Source organism: Grus americana, chromosome 1, assembly GCF_028858705.1.
Source record: "Grus americana isolate bGruAme1 chromosome 1, bGruAme1.mat, whole genome shotgun sequence".
NCBI lineage: Eukaryota > Metazoa > Chordata > Aves > Gruiformes > Gruidae > Grus > Grus americana.
Window position 1 is genome coordinate 202288913 of NC_072852.1, and position 19673 is coordinate 202308585.

General features: G+C 38.8%; 1 protein-coding gene across 1 annotated transcript in view; it reads left to right on the plus strand.

The window, feature by feature from the left end:
- Positions 1–19673, plus strand: part of GUCY1A2 (guanylate cyclase 1 soluble subunit alpha 2) — a 180433-nt gene that overhangs the window by 93622 nt on the left and 67138 nt on the right. The window contains exon 6 of the mRNA XM_054820216.1: positions 17525–17668. Within this exon, the coding sequence (XP_054676191.1) occupies positions 17525–17668 (144 nt within the window). The remainder of the gene's footprint in view (positions 1–17524; positions 17669–19673) is intronic.

Sequence of the window (19673 nt, forward strand, 5' to 3'; positions counted from 1 at the left end):
CATTCCAAAAAGTTAAGACTCTCATGTAATTCTATGAGCAGAGGAATAAACAAAACCTATTTTTCTATGGAAGAATGTCTTACACCTCTAACACCCTTTCTCCACTGTTACTGCCTTAATACAGCCAATTCTTTTTTGGATCCTTTCAACTTGGATTTTCCTCCATCTCCCTACTCCCCCATGTCTCCTGAGCTTCCTTACACATCCCTTGCTTCCCTCCACAGCCCACCCATGAGTAAGGCAGTGTGCACTGTGGCTATTTTGGAGCTCTATGTATCTTTCTTTCTCCCCCAAAATCTTTTTTTCATTTGTTTCTTAAGCAGAACTCTAAAAAACTTGCTGTGGGATTAAGTGAAACTGACTCAGTTGAGCATTATAGAAAGACAAAATTCAGGCAATGAACCCTTTTTCTTTGCCTTAGAGAATTAGGCTTAAAATAAAATGACAATTCTTTTGAAAAAGCATTTTCATTTTAAAATTAAAATAGCTTGTGTGTTTATATCTCTTTCATTTGTTTCAGATGATATTCTGGAAGCTAAGTTTATTGCTAGGAATGATCACCACCACCACAACTATAATTTTAGAAGTTATTGTCAGGCAGTGAATTTTAGATATGTAATCACCAGTATTTGTACCCACAGCCTACCTCGTAAGATGTACTCCTGTAACTGGGCTACAGAAATTTATCATGTGACCTATATATACATCAAAACAGATCAATTTTCAAATTTGCTTGTTTTTAAGTAACACGGCAAGAATAATTTGCAAAGATTATTTGGTGAGTACTTCTGAATACCCAAATCACTGTTTTGTAAACAGAAAATTAAGCAAAATTCATTAAATAGATTCCATGCTGTAAATTATTCACCCATCTTTACTGTTACAGCATTTTGAATTCAGAACCTTGGTACTTCTAATCTTGGACTCAGACAATGAACGTAATATTTTCAATTGTCTCATACTATTCATTCAGGGATGTTTACAGAGACGTATGGCACAGAAAGAAGAGCAAAGATCCTTGCATTTAACAAGTCAGACACAGAGGGCAAGCATAATGAGCGGTTGGATACGGAATAAGAAATGCTTGGAAAGGGCTGAAGGGGGCTGAATTAGACTTTGAAATTTCTTCACAATGAAAGTAAGCAGCTATAACTGATGAGGTAGGGAAAGGGTATCCAGTGGATGGATGCACAGGCAGATGATGGGCTCAGAAAATGAATTTCACAGGAGCATTTTGAATGAATAGCAAAGATGACAGATTACATTTGTCCAGGCTGAGGGAGAACATTGCAGTAATTGAGATGCACGGTGATACAAGCCTGGGTGACAGCTTTAGCAATCTGGAAGAATCTGTGTTGTAGAGAGTGAAACTTTAGAAAGAATCTGCTTACATATAGCCTTGATGCAAAGATCAAAAGGGACACTCTTGGGAAGGGAGAGGATGTGAGAGAGCTGAGACCTGGCAATGCATTTGGAAACTGGTGCTTCTGACTGTCTGAGCTGATTATATTTGGCTTGGAATTGGGGAATGGGAGAAAAAGATGTTGTTAAGCAGGGAGTGCAAATCAAAGCAATGTAGATGCAGATGCTTAGTAAGTTCGTGTCTGTGGACATGCAAGTAGAAACATGGACTCTAGGAGCAGAAGTAATGGAAGAGAGAAGATCTCAGTAAATTTTGAAAGCAGTTACTTTGGGTAAAATATATACTGCTTGGCCTGACTCTTTGTGTCTTTGTTTTGACCTGTTTTTCCCTGTGTGTTCCTGTTTATGAGCCAAGTACAGGGAAACAATGCACGAGTTAAACTATCTCTTTATCAAATAAGCTATTTAGATATGCTGCAGCCATGGCTGCTGGCATTTAAATCTTAACCCTGCAGACTGAAATCTTCCCTCCTTAAGATTCCTGCATCTTCTGTTTCTCCCTCCAAGTAATATGTCTTTGACATAAGATAATTTCAAATATTTTTTCGTGCCTGTGTAGGCCTGCTTTCTCAGCTCTTTTCCCTTCAGTTTCCTTTCTGAAATGACCTCAGTTCCCTCCCTCGCCCTTTAACTACTATGTGGAGTAAAGGCAGCATGTCCTGTGGCTGGTTTTTTGGCCATGCATGCACTGGCTGGGTGGCCGGGTAACGCCAAGCCAAACAGAGCAGAACCAGGCCTGCTCTTGTAGGTGTTAGTTTCTCTGTCCTTTTCAACAATGAGCTATTGCCAGTTGCCAAAATTTCTTTGCTATACATCTTTGTGGTCAAAATTTTAATTGAAAGTTCATTGAATATTTATTGAATAAGACAGTATAATCCCACAGGTTAATTTTATAGTTAGAATTCACAACTCTGTTATGTGAATTTCTGTTTTCTTTTTGGATTCATTATTTGGCTAAACTGACATTCTGTCTTTTTCTGAGTGGTGCCACACACACGCCTCAACGTCCTTTACCAGCTTCCTTGGGGTTCTCTTTGGCTATTATTCCTGGCAACGTTATTTCACTCACTTCACACCTTCTTCCTTTTCTTGCTCTGAGCAGGCTATAGCATTGACTTTCTCCTTGAACTCTCTGGCTGCGCATGGACTTAGTTGCTGGCACACAGGTGTGTCTCACTCCAGTATGAAGTCAGGACAAAGCTGGGACACCTATCTTTTTCGGGAACTCAGAAGTGTTCTTGAGTTAAGTTTGAAAAAAAAAAAAAAAAAGATACACAAAAGATTTCTTGGATTTGCAGATCTGGTGTATCAGCGCTCAAGAGCTCCAGGATATTTTAAGACTTCCTGCTACTTTAAGCATGTATTTTTCTGCAGCCTTGTGGAGGATTTACACTTTTTGTCTTTAGGGAGATGTGCAAATGAAGCAGACATGCAGGCTCCAGAGGAGCTATTCTGTACTTTATAAACATACGGACCTGCACAAAGCACTAAAACATCTGTGCATGTTCTCTGCTTTAGGCAATTCATCACCCAAGAGTCCTCTAAAGAGTCTAGGACTTTTGCTTCTGTATATAATTTGTTCTTCAGGAATATCATGCTTGTATATATTTCCTTCTCTTCTTATCTTTCGTCTCTCCCCTTCCACTTTTCTCTTATCCAAAAAGCACACATTTGTTTATAAGTGTCCTGCTCCATTTCTCTCAAGCTGCTTGGGAGCCTTAGAGCCTATGTCCAACTTACAGGTCCTGGGAGTGCTTCCCCCCAAGTCGTCAGTTTGTGTGTGAACCTTGGCTATATCCTGAATTTTTATTTGGACAAGACCCAGAAGGGTATCCTCCTTTGGGGCACCCTACTCCATGCTGAGGAGCAAGCCCAGACATAGCAGCTGGACAGGAACCATGGCTAGGAGCAATGCTCTGTTGCAGCATACAGCTCTCCCTGCTGCTATGTTTTGTAAAACCAATCATTAATGATTAAATAATTTGTTTTCTTCTGTCAAGTTTTTCTGCCTTCTAAATTTTAGTCCCTCTGAGGGACTGGAGAAAATCAATTTTACTTTCCACCAGCCTAGGCTATTTCCATTTAAACAGTCCAGTATTGTGTCAGACCTAGAGGATATATAGCACAACTGTGAGAACATATGGCTGGCCCTTCATATACCTGAGCATGCCAAGATGCAGAGTTTTCATTCATGCAAATAGCATTCATAACTGTACCTTAATTTCTTAAAAGATGTAAATGAATATGGAGGATACTTAGGGAAGTTAAGAGAAACTAGCTAACGGATGAATTTCAAGACAGATAAATGAAAACTTATGTAACCTTGAGGAAGATGATGTTGTTCAGTACTAGTTTTAATACTTGGGATACCTATAGCAAATTAAGACCACTCTTACGTCTGGAGAAGGGCAGTCACATTAAACTGAAATGTGTGACTTAAGTTATGCATGATTATTTTAATATTTACTTATTTTGTTAAACAATTCTTTACTTGACATGGCAACTACCTCACATAAGGCAGAATGCCAGCCAGGACATTTTCTATTCATCAGGCACATTTGGTGTGATTTTTGCAATTTCATACTTGCCTACTGAAGAAAAATAATCTATTCACTATGATTTTTGTATTCTATGATTGTTGTGTGCAAAGCTGATGTCGAATCATGTAAACTGTAAGTCTTCTAGCATGTGTCTATTTTAACTAGTGAAAAAAACCTTTTAAAATATTAGATAAGTCTACACAGCAAGTACTATTTGCCTTTTTTCCTTTCGTAAAGAAAACAGCACTCTGAAATAATGTGTAGATGAAAGAGTTCCTCCATATGTTGGATTCTGAAAGATTTATGCTTAAGACTGCTAAGTAGGTGCTATAGAAAGAGTTTGAATACAGCTCTTCCTGCAAAATGCTCCTGAACTTGCCAGCATGTAGCATCATTAAACTTGCTAAAAATAAAATGCCCTCAGGCCTGGTAAGAGCAATTGCTCCATAATTAGGCTCTTGGGAAAGGAGCTGGGATTTGTAGTAAGACATTTCTTTTAAAAAATGAGCTTTACCAGATGAACAGATTTCTGAACTTCATAGGTGGACACTTGGAATCCATTCCTGCTCACATGGCGGGGGGGGTTCCATGCACTGAACTATTTCCAAAAGCAGAATGCAGTGTCATAAAAGCATTGCAGAGTTACCTTGAAACTTAGGCACAACGTTTCACTGCTTAGGAGTTAATTTTGAAAAGTTGACACACAGAAGCTAAAGAACCAAACACTAAGGTAGAAACTAAAGGAGATTCTTGGGTCCATTTGAAGACAATCTTATTCTCAAATCCTATCTTTAAAACCTTAAAAATCTATAAAAAACAGGAGATGTTTTATAGTATCCCGGAGATTTTGGGAGTCTGTAAATAATATTGTATCTAACATGTAGAATTAATTTCTAGCAAAAAGCCTCAGACCTAAATATTTTAGGCTGACAGATGTTGTTAAGCTTCACAGTGTTGCACAATTCAACTGTGTTTCAAAGCTTTTCTGCCAGATCTGTGCAGTGGAAAAACATATAGTGTACTTCAAAATGCAAACAGAATCAGGCTTTAATTTCTATTCACACAACATCAAAAAAACACATGGGTTTTGATTAATTTGAAAAAGGTCAGCATTCACTCTTCGTTACATAGACAGAAACATAGATCTAGAAGCTACCTCAGGATCAAGTATACTTAGGCCACTCTCAGTGGAGGCTTTTCTGAACTGCACTACACCACCTCCAGAGAAAGAGCATGCACACTTCACCTCTCAGTGGAATAACCTTTCTAGTTTCTCTCCAGTGTGTATGTTTGACATTTCTTTCCTTAGAATCTGTATTTTAGATTAAAAGTGACTTGTTCAAATCTTTCTACCATAGGCTGCCCAAAATACTTGATGTCTGCGCTCCCTCCCACTTAGTGATTAATAACATCCCTGACCTGCATGCCAAAATATGCATGCCAAGATACAGGAATTTTTTGAGCTAAAGAGGATCTCGCTGTTGTCCTGACAAACAGTATCTTAGCACTAGTAGTCAACACACTCATGCAATCTTTTTCTGTTTTTGGGTACTTTATGGGAGGACGAACATGCCGTCTGTAGAGCATTTTCAAAGGCATGGGGGGAGTCACGTATGAGAAGATAACAGCTTGCCTAGAGTCTTCTGAGAGTTTCACAAACCAAGCCTTCCCAGTCTGTGGCCATCATGGCCCACATAAACCTGTTTTTCAGCCATTTCTCAGAAAAAGCATGCTGATAACACAGGAGGGGTCTTATATATCAAATGACAGTCTGGGTGTGGAAGCAGGCAATTAAGCAAAGATATAGATATTTGGGTCCTGTGGTAGTAAATGGGTAAAAAAATGAGGTTTCCAGAATTCAGGATGGAGTACATCATACCCTGGAAGTTCATTTTTCTCTTCAGTGACTATAGACAGAGTATAGATGAGTAGCTTAAATTAGAGGCTTAATTTTTGTGTGACTGACATCTTGAGGTAGAATATGGATATCAAATAAAATGCTCCCTGCAATGAATGCTGAGATTGTTGACTAAAATAAAACTAGAATGGAGAGAATCTCTCTCTTCTTCAGTCTTTGTCCCATACCAGTTAAAGAAGTATCTTGTTTGCTGTTGAACTAGAAATCACGGACAGGAATAATAAAGGCCAAATGATAAGTCTGAAGCACCACTTTGCCATATACCATGGTCTTTTCCTAATTTTCCTGCTGTACAACTTAGGGCAGAAAACAGATGAAAGAAAAGCCCACTGGGAGATACTAATAACTTCAAAGGTTTCTTATAGAGTTATACTTGCAAGAATTTCATCTTAAGGCTGAATTTTGCTGTATTCCTTTAGAGGGAAGACCTTTCAGCTTTCATAAAAGAAATACACAGTGTTAAGGTACTATGTAGTTCAGTCTTGCAGATGGAATGAAATATGGATAAACAGGACAATAAAAATTTTGGGAAGGCATAGGTCTTTACTGCAGTACCTAAGAATACTTTCCAGCTTCCAGTTACAGATGCATTCCCATCCTGAATCCTGGCTTCATACTGGGATGAGACTTAAGAAACCACTTCCTTACATATTTATATTTTCCCATGGAAATGCAACCTAGGTGTGCAGAAAGCTAAGATGTTCTCCGGTAAGTCCAGGCTGAGGAGTAAATATGGAACTTAATCTAAGAGATGGGCAGGGACCTACCCTGACTTTGCTCCTTAAAAAACTATTTTCAGGTCTTCAAAACAAAATTAGTACACTAGAATGAATTGATTTTGTTGTTAATGTAATCATAAGAATCACTTAAACTTCATATTCTCCAATAAATCCTGTTCTGAGCCTGGGTTAATCTATAAGAGTGAAAAGGAGACTGACATACGGAGTGTAGAAAGGTTTTCCACTGGTTCATGTGTTTGGCTAGAGATCAGCTTTCCTGAAGGACTGTTTGGTTTCCCATAACTTGCCTTGTCCTACTTCTAAAATTCACCTGCCTGCTAAAATTCAGTTTGACCTTCTACCTCTTCACATGGTCTTGTTAATTCTTTCTCTTCTGTAGTTCTGAGACAGAGGTGAAATTATACTATTTATAACATAGAACTAGTCATCTAGACTATCCTCACAGTAAACAGATAAAGGATGATTTTATAGGGTGAGTGTGAATCTTTTTTAGTGTGAGATTCATCTTTTCCTGAAAGAGATGCTTAGCACTGGTTAGATGACTGCTGGATTTCCCATTTCAGTCCATAGATGATAAAGGGAATTGAGAGCGAATAACTCATATTCAGATTACTGTATTAGGGATTTCTCTGGGTAGGGGAGCTGAATCTCACCCATGTAGTCTACACCTTATCAACTTGCAGCTGATGTGCTTGAAACACTGCTTCTTCCCTGCTTGTGCCATCTTCTTTTCATGTGCTTTATTTTTACAGTTATTTACTCATGTTATACAGTTTAATGCCATATTATGTTGTTTAATTCACAGAGTGTATTTTGATTGAGTATAAGGAAGTTTCACTACATTTTTAAATTCTCTCATACAATCAGCATCAAACCAAGTTATTTCATTCTTAATTTCATTGCTTTCTGTTATATTGGGACTGGAATAACTCCCATTACCATCAAGCATGAGTACTGTCTCTTAATAGGGACCCTTAGAATACTTAGATTAGTTCAAAGCTTGACTTTCCATGACTTCTGCAAATGGATATGTTGATCTTCATCGAAAGAACTATGTATTGCTCAGTCCCATTGAAACAGTCAGTAACATGTGAGATTGACTGTAAAAGGCAATGGAGTATGCAAGGGTCCTTGACATTAGTGCTGATTCTGTTCATTTTTAGCTAAGAAGAGAAATACTAACAGCATTTCATCAACGAAGGAGACTGAGGTAGTAATTCTATTGACAATCATTAGAGAAAGATAAAGAAAGGCTGACATTTTGGCAGATGCTGATCTGCTGGGTGATCACCAGGGAAACTGTAGTGTTGCAACTCCAGACAATGCAACTCCGTGGCTCAACTGATGAGTGAAGTTATTTGTTATAAATACACAGAAAAAGGGCTTTTTAAAAAAATTTGTTTCCTTCCTTCTCTCTTTCTCCCTCTCCTCTCCTCTCCTCTCCTCTCCTCTCCTCTCCTCTCCTCTCCTCTCCTCTCCTCTCCTCTCCTCTCCTCTCCTCTCCTCTCCTCTCCTCTCCTCTCCTCTCCTCTCCTCTCCTCTCCTCTCCTCTCCTCCTCTCCTCTCCCCTCCCCTCCCCTCCCCTCCCCTCCCCTCCCCTCCCCTCCCCTCCCCTCCCCTCCCCTCCCCTCCGCTCCCCCCTCTCCTCTTCTCCATAGGTGTATAGGTCACAAATCAGAAAAAAGAAAACATTGAATTATTGCCAATGGAGGAAAACAAATAATAATAAAAAAAATTGCCATTATTGAATATTTCCTTGGGCTGCTTAAATATTACATTGTGAAAAGTTCAGAAATTGTGGATAACTTTCAGCTTTAATTTTTCCACTGTAATTTGTGTAGTAGATTTTTCTTCCTGGAATGAAAAGATAGAGTACTAAAGTGAAAAAAATCAGCGACTGCAGTGTAACCTCAATTATCTAAATGTCAGGGAAGACAGAAAACATTTGGACAACTGAAATTTCAGATAATTTTCAATATAGCTAATAGATATATTGGAGGACAGGGCATATCATACAGTTAAAGTTTGGTTTACAGAGGAAGCTGCCATAATTAGTGAATTATAATGGTCCATGCTTGACACTATTGAATGTGGGTACTTGGAGAAGTACATGAGCTACTTATGAAATGTCAGGTATATATGGCAGACTTCTTTATAGAATTTTCATTTTTATGCCCTAAAATACAAGGATTATGTTCTTTATCACTGTATTTCCTGAAGCACCTATTAAAATCCTCACTGTCTGCAGAACTGTTTGATAGTTCTTTAAAAGACTTGCAAAATTCTTTTTATCTGAGTAAGATCTGGCAGTCAGTAAGTTTCACAGGCTTCCCTCTTTCCTAATCCATAAGGATGCTGATATTGTTGTCTCTTGCCTTCTCACACTGCACCCCTGTGAAAAGCCCAACTCTGTCTCCTCAAAGACCTCCCACAGGCACTGGGGGCTGCTCTGAGGTGCCCCCAAAGCCATCTCTGCTCCAGGCTGAACAAGCCCAGCTCCCCCAGCCTTTCCTCACAAGGCAGGTCCTCTGGCTCCCACCATCTTGGTTGCCCCTCACTGAGCTGAATCCAGTTTATACATCTCTGTCTTGTACTGAGGGACCCAAAACGGGACACAGTATCTAGGTGTGGTCTAATGAGTGCTGATTAGGAGGCAATAACCACTTTCCCCAATCTCTGTTCATACAGCCCAGGATATTATTGGCCATCTTTGCTCTCAGGACTTGCTGCTGGCCCATGTGCTGCTTGCTGCCCACCAGGACCCCCCAGGGTCTTTCCCACAGAGCTGCTCCTCGGGAATTTGGTCCCAGGCTGTATCAGTTCCAGGGAAATTCCTTCCCAGAGACAGGACTTTGCACATGTCCTTGTTGAGTTTCATGAGTTTCCTGCTGGCCAATTTGTCCTGCCTGTCCATGTCCCTCAGGATGGCAGCCCTGCCCTAGAGCAAACTGACCAGTCCCCCCAGTATGGTGTCAACTGCAGGCTTGATGAGAGTACAAATAATATTGTCATCAGGAAAAGAAGCACATATTTTGTCAGAAAACGCAGATATATTTACTTAGTGAAATACTAGTTAGTTTTTTTGCATATTGTATTTTGAAAGGTGTTAACTAACCAGTACACATTGCATGCACCTAGAACAATATGTCTGTATTTGGATAGGAGAGGGGAAACATGCATAGGCAACAGGTGAAAGGAGAGGTGGGTATTTTAAGATGGACAATAACACTCTTCTGTGCAGGGAAGAAAACCACATCCAAACCAGAAAAGTTAGTTTTCTTACTAAGAAAAGTGAAGAATGTGAAGAGCATTAAACTGCAATTAACTAAGCCATTACCCATCTTCCTACTGTTTATTTCTGGTTTTTTCACTCTCAAGCTTTTTAAGAGGAAACTGATATCATTGCAACTGGTTTGTTATTTTTTCAGTATTATAAAATGAAACTTTATAGAATATCTCCCCGCAGTAGGAGAGTTTCAGGCTATTGGCAGATTGCTCATAAGTGATAAGAAACAGTTTAGTAATAAGCTTCTCTTCAGCTAAATATAGCATATACACCCTATATACTGTGACTGTAAACAGGGTGTGGAGTGTAGAGAAACTGTTTAATATTCTGAGTTTTCCTGCCAATTTAAAATTACAATGATTATGAACACATACTTACTTAAGCATAAATAAATATTTCTGGTGATTAAAATAACAGAAACTCGTGAGACCACGAGCAGTATTTGATGCATTGGGAAACTCAACTGAATTTGAAGAAATATCTGTGACTCTATAAAAAGAGGATAAGAAATGAAGATAGGGAAAGGAGTTACCTATGTTTAGTTACTCTGCCAGAACCTGGCATATTCTGAAGTCCCTTGTTAAATTGTGACCCAGGGTCTAAGATCAGAGAAGACCATAAAGCTGCTGGAGGACCTTTTACACCAGTCTTTCTTCTCATTCCCACTAACAGACCAAGAGGAAGTAAGTGGAGAAAACGGGCATGCCCTTGCCCGTCTCTCTTGATGGCCATTTTCTCTGAGTTCATTTGCATTACTGTAGTTTGACTTGAGTGGACTGGTCCTGCTCAAAGAAGTACAAGGATTAAATGAACATAAAGATTAAACCTAATTACCTTTCCACACCATCTAGTGAGGTATAGGCTGTGTCATATACCAGAACTAAACAATTTACTGTAAATATTTCCCAAGTTTTAAAGTCTATATGTGTGGTACAGTTCTATAGATAATCTATATATGTTAATAGAATAAACCAAATAATCTTTGATCAGCATAATATATTTTTCCTTATACGTGTACCACTGAAGGTTTTCTTTTCTCAAGTGTCCTGGTTTTCAGCTAGGATAAGGTTAATTTTTACAAGGAGCTGGCAGGGGACACAGCCAGGACAGCTGACCCAAACTAGCCAAAGGGATATTCTAGACCATATGACATCATGCTAACTATATAACTGGGGGGAGCTGGCTGGGGAGAGGGAGTGGCTGCTCCGGACGGGCCGGGAATCAGGTTCCAGGTGGTAAGCAAATTGCATTGTGTACCACCCTCTTTGTGTATTTTTTTATTAGTATTGTTATTTCCTTCTCCCTTTGCTGTCCTAGTAAACTGTCCTTATCTCAACCCATGAGTTTTACCTTTTTCTTCCCATTCTCCTCCCGATCCCACCAGGGGAGAGAAGGGTGAGTGAGCAGCCATGTGGTGCTTAGCTGCCATTTGGGGCTAAACCATGACATCAAGGAAAAGCATCCTTGAGCAAAGGATGGTTATGCATTACTTACATATTTACTTTCCAAAGTAATCTTGTATTCATTTGATCACCTGTGTATAACATCAAGGTATCCAGGAATGGCCTGTAGATCTTCATCCTGAATTGCACTGTAATTTTTTTTTCCAGTGTCTTGTGAGAAAAAAATAAATCTGTTTTTTCTTTATACGCATGTATCAGGAAAGTGCTGAAGGATGAATGTCCCTTAAATGGATTTGGCTTGAGAAGGGCTCTATTAGCAGGTAATTTTATGTCAGCAGGACAGGCAACTCAAACTAACATCACTAGTGTAACCTGCATTAAGGGTTTTTATTTATGGATCACACTTTGAGTTAGAGACAATACTTTAAATGTATTTATCTCCATAGTGAAGGCAATCCAACTTTTTATTTCCAATTAATTTTTTTATTTTGCAGAAGAGCACTGAACAGTCTGTGGAGGCAGTAGCACAGAGTATTTTAGAGTGAATGGGTACTAAATATTATAACCCTTAGGAGTGAGATAATAAATACCTATGCAGCTCTGTGAGTATTTTGGAGATGGGTACACAAGTACCCTTCAGAGGAAGGTGAAGGGACATGCTGTTAAGGGTAGATTTTCTTCCAGAAAGAAGATGGCAATTTTTGAGTTTTCAGACCCATGTTTTTGTACGTATTTAGTTTTAATCACAAGCAAATAAGCCTTCTTGATATAAGTATAATTTAACCCATTAAAAAAGGAAAAAGTGTACACAGACTTATTTATGGCTCTTACATGAAAAAAATAATAATGAATACTCCACTGTAACAGTTGTAATACAAATTATCTATTAGTCTTTTACAGGAAACCTGCTGAGAGAAACAGGACTAAAACTAGAGCCAATTCTCCCTCCAGATACTTCCTTCAGTAATATTTCTGATTGCTATAGGAATTTCAGATTAGAATTGCCACAAGAGTGACCCCCATGATTACATTTTTTGTGCTTGTTTCCAAGCTGTACTTCAAATAAGGTGCTAGTAAGATTCCTTACTCTGTTGGGATTCCTGAATATTTTAGATGAAAATCTTTAAACTTACCATTGCAGGTTTCCCTTACAAATTATATTTCCCCCTGTGTGTGTAACCCTGTGAAATGAAGTGTGACACTTGAGTTCCTTCATTACTTCTAGAAGTTCATATGCATAGTGACTGGTGCATATTCATGCATTCACGAGGAAGAGTACAGAAGCAGGGATGTTACTTCAATATACCACATTTTCCCTTCTAAACTGTCACTGAATCAATACCCCGACTTTATACCCAGGCAACATCATTTGGCTACAACTTCCATTTTCTCAGTTAAGTAACATAACACAACACAACACAATGCAAAGTTTAGCTACTGGTAGTTAGAAGGGACCTGTTGGAGCTGCCCAGGGAACAGTCTATTAACATCTGTTGTCTGGACACATTAGAATTGGAGAAATTATATTCTGTCTGCTGGGCTACTAGATTCATCTGCAAGTCATATTCCACCTAAAATCGGTATGAATTAAGAATAAGTGACTATAAGACAATTACTGTAGAGCTCAACTTCTATGAAAAGTACTGCTCATGTCTAAAACAGACATATGGTATCTACCAAGGACTAACAGAAGCTGGATACATGGAAAATTACTTCCAAAAAGTAGAAGATATTTTTGTTTGCTTCCTGCTGCAAGTCTTACGCATACAATATTACTCTACAATATTCAGCAGTCTCAGGATATATACCAAGAAGCTTTTTTCTGAACTGTGGACTACACACAACTACTTCAATTAATTATGAATCTTAACCTTTGATTTGTTGAGGGCCTGACTGAAAATGTTTTGGACATTTCCAATGACTCAATGCAGAGGTATAGAAGGCTTTAGAGAAGGCCTTTGCATAGCAGTGTAAGTAACTGCAAAGTTTTCTGGCTTCTTTGCTTCTTAATTAAGAATAAAAACTATATCCAACATTTTTTATAGATTGGTCTAATTTTGAAATCTAAGTTCAACCTCACTTTTCTTCTGTGGTGCTATATATTAATTCCCAATTAATAAAAGCTCCAGTGAAGCTGGCCATGGTGAGTGTGACTCAGTGAAATGCATGAAAAGTAGGTAAGAGTAGGTCAGGCTATCAGTGAGTGACTAGAAATATTAAGAGCGGTAAGAAACGATTATGTAACTAGAACAAAAATGTACTAAATTTCAATAAAGGTAAAACTGTCAATCATATGCAAAAATGGCTGAAATATTCAAAACAGAATATATTTTGTTTTTTTAAAAAGCAGCAGGATAATGTATTCCAATCTTATAGTGATAGAAAAATACCTTTTCCTACATATGTATCCAGGAAGGATATAAAAATCAAATATACTACTAATAATGCACTATAATAGTCACATTACAAAGTCAAAACCTCAGAAGTTAATCACATGGTAGAGATTTCCTCTGGAGTTTCATTACTGTATATCATTATCGTGAAGAGCATCAAACAGATCTGAGTGCTGCTATTTTTAGCCACCTTGAGTAGTATCTTCCTTTTCTCTTAATTCTATTGACATTTACTTGAATATTTATGGAGTAAGTTGCTCTCTGGTGTGCACAGTGATTTCAGGATCTACCCAGCAGGTAGTTTGGAGCGAGCTATAAGCAGTGCTTTGTTTTTCTGGTCCATTTTTTGCTCCTCAGCTGAGGCAAGAGAAATTCCCTTCTTCCCCATGCACGTCTGACTCACTGATGGGCATAGCCTGAAATTCTGAAGCACAATGTATCACTCCCATTGCAGTTTCTTTTTTAATGTCCTCATATAACCTCATCAAGTTCAACAAGGCCAAATACCAGGTCCTACACCTGGGTCAGGGTAATCCCAAATATTAATACAGACTAGAGGATGAATGAATTGAGAGCAATCCCTGCAGAGAAGGACCTGGGGGTACTGGTGGAGGAAAAATTAGACATGAGCCAGCAGTGTGCGCTTGCAGCCCAGAAAGCCAACTATATCCTGGGCTGCATCAAAAGAGGTGTGACCATCAGGTCGAGGGAAGTGATTCTCCCCCTCTACTCTGCTCTCATGAGACCCCACCTGGAGTACTGCATCCAGCTCTGGGGGCCCCAGTACAGGAAAGACATGGAGTTGTTGGAGTGAGTCCAGAGGAGGGCCACGAAGCTGATCAGAGGGCTGGAGCACCTCTCTATGAAGACAGACTAAGAGAATTGGGGTTGTTCAGCCTGGAGAAGAGAAGGCTCCAGGAATACATTATTGTGGCCTTTCAATATATAAAGGGGGCTTATAAGAAAGATGGAGAGAGACATTTTACCAAGGGCTGTAGTTACAGGACAAGGGGCAACACTTATAAACTGAAAGATAGTAGATTCAGACTGGATATAAAGAAGAAATTTTTTACAGTGAAGGTGATGACACACTGGAACAGGTTGTCCATAGAGGTTGTGGAGGCCTTGTCCCTGGAAGTGTTCAAGGCCAGGTTGGATGGGGCTTTGGGCAACATGGTCTAGTGGAGGGTGTCCCTGCCCGTGGCAGGGGGTTGCAACTCAATGATCTTTGAGGTCCCTTCCAACCCAAACCATTCTATGATTCTGTGACTCCATATGAGGCAACTAAATGAAAGTGCCATGAACAACTTGAATTATGAGAATTCCTGGAGCTTTTTTAAAAAAGGACTTGGGGAAATAACCCAGAGATTATTAGAAAATTTGTCAAATCTCATTTTAAAGGAGGACTGAACCAAGGTTAAAGTTTGATGGAGACAGTCAGCATGGAAATTTCAGCTTAAATGCTTAGTTGGGGAAAATCTTAGTAGTGACTGACTGAAAACAGGATCACAGAATGTTAAATCATTAAAGAACCTTATCAGTAGTCACCACATCCAGTTTCAACTACCAGGTAAGTCTCAGCAGTCCTAATCATTCCCCTGGTTCTCAAGTGTTACTGTCAGAGGAACTTCATAGGGACAAGCACTTTAAACAGTATCCTACAATGGTATTATTTTAATTATTTTTATTTTCAGAGTAAGATTTATACAAGGCAGCTTCAGTCCCATTTTTCTGGTAGTACATAGATATTGTGCAACACAACTCTGATGATGCTACCCATTCAATGAGTGCAGTCTAGCTGTTAAATTAGTTTACACAGCTATGGAAATTTCCAAAGGGGAAGGTGCTAACAAAATATCTAGGTTTGTCTGAATGTTGCAGGAACAGTATATGGTCCCATATCTATACTTGCTTACAGTGGTGTAATGCAACTAACTTTAGTGGAAAAGTAATTCTGAAATTAAATCATTCAACAAAGAACAGAATTTGTACTTCATTTTTGTATTTGAAGTCATAGACTCAGCTCTTTTTGTACTAACCTCTTCATTTCTATTCAAACTGATCATGTACATCTACAATTTTTAAGGATTACAATGTGCAGTTATTTCAATATCTGCTTATTCTTCCTTCTGATTTAGAGAATGTTTTACCATCTATTTCTTATCCATCCAGAGTGTCTTTTTAACTTCTGATACTTTTTCTCATGACGCTCCTGTGTTTTCTTCCCTAGTTTCTACATTTTTCACCAGCCATTGCAATATACTTGCCCATCCATTTGTCTTTGGAAAGACGACCTCCTAAATTGCAGGGAGTTGGCAGTCTCTGCTTCTTGTGGCCAGAGATCCTGAGATATGGCTTGGGTAAAAAAGCAGACAGACAGCAGTATTGATTGCTCCTACATGTTTTTCTCTATATAAAAGTACTATCAGGAGCTTCCAAAAGTGACGAGAGAGCTCTAACAGCTGTCTCAGCTCTCACCTCAAGAGAAACCCTCAGCTTCTTATATCTCCTCCCGCACAATCAGGAGGAAAGGCTACGCTGCCAAACTTGGCAATGGTCTTCTAACAGCTTCTGTAGGTTTGGTAGTGGGAAGCATTTGCTCATACTGCTGTTCTAGATTCATGCTCTGGGTACATTTACATGTAATGCATACTTTTTGAGATACTATTTCCAATTCTGTTTATCAGGACTGGAAATTAATCTAAGGTCTAGATCTACTAATACTAGTAGGATCCCTGCAGAGAGAAGAATCAGGTGGATTTATTCCCTGAATAACTCCTTGCTCAGGACATGCTTTCTTCTCACCCTAGTCTTTGCTGAAGTCTTTTCTGGCATTCCTGTAGTGTTGTGGGCAGGGTGAAAGCCAGATTAGTTATGTAGCAAAAACCAAACTAATCCTTGAGGGCTGAGTCTGCATGGGCATGTGGTAACGGACTGTGTGCAGAGCGTGTTACAGATGTGTGGGCAAGCAGACTGCAAAACACAATGCTGTCAATAAAGCTGCAGAACCCGAGGGCTTCAGTGTTTCTGAGGCTGCCTTTATCCAGAGCCAGAGGGCTTCTGTAATTTCTTTTGCTCCTGCTTTCTCCTGAGGGACAACTTTCTTTAGAGAAAATCAAGGATAAGGGAGAGGTAAGGCCTCTCTAAAGAGACCAGAGGGATCAGTCTGCTGAACTTGATGCCTGAAGGTAGGGAATTCACAGTCAGGTAGCCTGCATAGTAGAGAGAGGCAACAATTCTTATTTGAAAATAACAGAGACAGGTGCAGTCAAAAATCTGTAGCAGTAGCATCTATTTGTAAATTCTCCCTATATCAGGAAGAGCTACCTGCTAATGAGAAGTTATAGACCCTTCACTGATTTTTATGGTGATGTTTTGCTTTTTCTAATTCTCTTCCTGATATACATTTCTAGCAGAGTAAATAATAATTATGAATTCTAATCAAGTAGCACTATTCTTACCCAACAGCAAACTCAGCCAGGATAGTGTCAAAGCTGCAAGCAATTTCTTATTTAGGAAAATAGAGTTTTCTGCATTACTGCTATGGAAAAATGTTGTCATATCTCAGCTGATGGCATACACTATTCTAGATGTAAAGATCTTCTTTGGTTATAATGGTGATGAACCACTATGCAGTCACATGTCAGGTTTTGACTGCACCTGTTTGCAAACTCAGGTAATTATGCTCCGTTGTCTAATTGCTTATTTTATGGATGTTTTGCTCACATGTTTTTAAGCAATGCTATTTGATTGCAGATAACTAATGGTAGGGATCTTTTCTCATTATCATACTTTAATATTTGATTTGTCTGATTGCTGCAGGTGGAAACAATAGGTGATGCATACTGCGTTGCGGCAGGGCTCCATAAGAAAAGCCTTAGTCATGCTAAAGCCATTGCCCTGATGGCACTGAAGATGATGGAGCTTTCAGAAGAGGTTCTCACTCCAGATGGGAGCCCTATTAAGGTAACCCATTTGCTCTTTTTTCTCAGATAAACAGTGGTTTGTGGACCTGATTAATTCCATCACGGTCTGTCAGTAGAAATCTGTTTATTGTTAGGAGAATTTAAAATTGCATCAATATATCACAGGCTTTTTTGTGGACATATATTTCACCAGTGCCCATCAACAATCACGTAAACTATGACTTACTTTAGTAAGCACAGTAGACCACACAGACTAGCTGTCACCTTGACTTATGCGTTGAATGCCTATTTGTGGCTGGAGGGCATTAGATGCATGCCTGTAGCCCTTCTTGCAATTCAGTTTAGTGTGAGAAGACAATAGTACACATGATCCAGGACTGTCCTGTTCTACAAGCCAAAACACAGTATGCAACGGCAGTTGGGCAATTTGCTTCAGAAGTAGGTTCCTGATCTGAAATTCAGCACTAGTGTAGGGACACTCATAGAGTTTTGCAACTCTAAGGGGCCACATGCCTCTTCTAAATAGTTGTTGACCTGTATAGAAGAAGGTGTAGACTTCCTGCTCTTTCTCAGTATTAATGTGCTTCCTTCCCACACAACTCCAGTTCCTTCTCCTCGATTGGTACAGGAGGTAGAAGGAGGTGGAAAACCACGTGTACCATTTTAAAGTTCCACAGCTGTTCTGCTTCTCTGGATTTTATACCAACCTTGTAGCTGCTGGTATTTGGAATTGGTGACATTTAGGTAGAAGATGGAGATTCAGCAGGGAAGAAAAACCATGGAGATACGTATATGCCTTTCTTTTCCAAGGGTCAGATTACACATGGTTTTCATTATGTGTACTCACTCCTGTTTCTGGTTAAATTGTTGTTCCCATAACACAAACCTTTTGTTTTCAAAGAAAATGGGGGGATTATGTAGAACAATTATTCAACACTGTCTAAAGCCTGTAACAAAAGCCACATGTAGCTGGATGAGAAGGCCGGACAGGCTTCCCATCGGATGATTTACATCATGGTTGAAATGCTCTTTGTAAAATGCAGTTCCTCATGTCTGTTAAAAAATGAGGGTTACATCCGAAATTAGCTTTTTTTTTTTCCCCCCCAAAATTTAAAGACCTGTTTTGAAGGTTTAAAACTTGACAGAAAGGAGGTAAATTTTTAAAAAAACTTATTCAGGGATGTTGTTCTGATAATCCTTGAGCAATAAAATTGTATACTTCTGAGTTCCAACTCCTCTCTACCTACTAGTTATGTCTTATCTTGAAATATATTCCTTGAACTCTTTGTGTACAGTGAATCGAGAGATTTAATCCAAATTAATTGTTTTGCCCAGAAAGGAGAGTGTGGATGCAAGGCAACCAAGCTAGAAATTCCGTGAAATATAGCAACACAATGTTAAAATAAAACTATATTGAGTTCTGGATGAAATATTTTTATTTTTAGATATCAGTTCTGCTGAAGAATTTTTTAAAATGTAAACAAAAATTAAATATTTGATTATTGAAAAATGTCCACGTATTCAAAAAAATAATTCTCTGAAAACAGTATCTTGGACTATGGATCTTGAAGAAGTTTTTTTTAAAGCTTCATGTGGACATTTGTTGAACACCGAATAAGCATTACAAGACAACTGTTGTCTAAAGATATCAGAAGACATAGACTTTTCAGTTTTCATATAAGACTGTTTCAAACAGGTATTAATTTAGTGCTATTAAAATAGATTTTCTAGATTGTTTGATGATTTCTCTATTTTTCCAATGACTACAGCTGATTAATACATTCTAGCTACAATGTCATGTGCTGGGAGAGCTGTCTTCCATTTTTTTCACTTTCTTTTGAGTGATTGTTGCAATTACAGGGAAATCTTGAAGGTGTAAGTTTTACTCAGAGTCACAGTTTGTGACTGTTTTCATTACCACTGTCATTATTGTTCAGAAAATTCCTCATGATTTCAGTGGCTGCATAAGAAAAACTGTAAAAGAAAGACTATAAATACAGTACAGAGGAAAAATGCTTGCATAGAATAAAATGCTAGGAATAAGC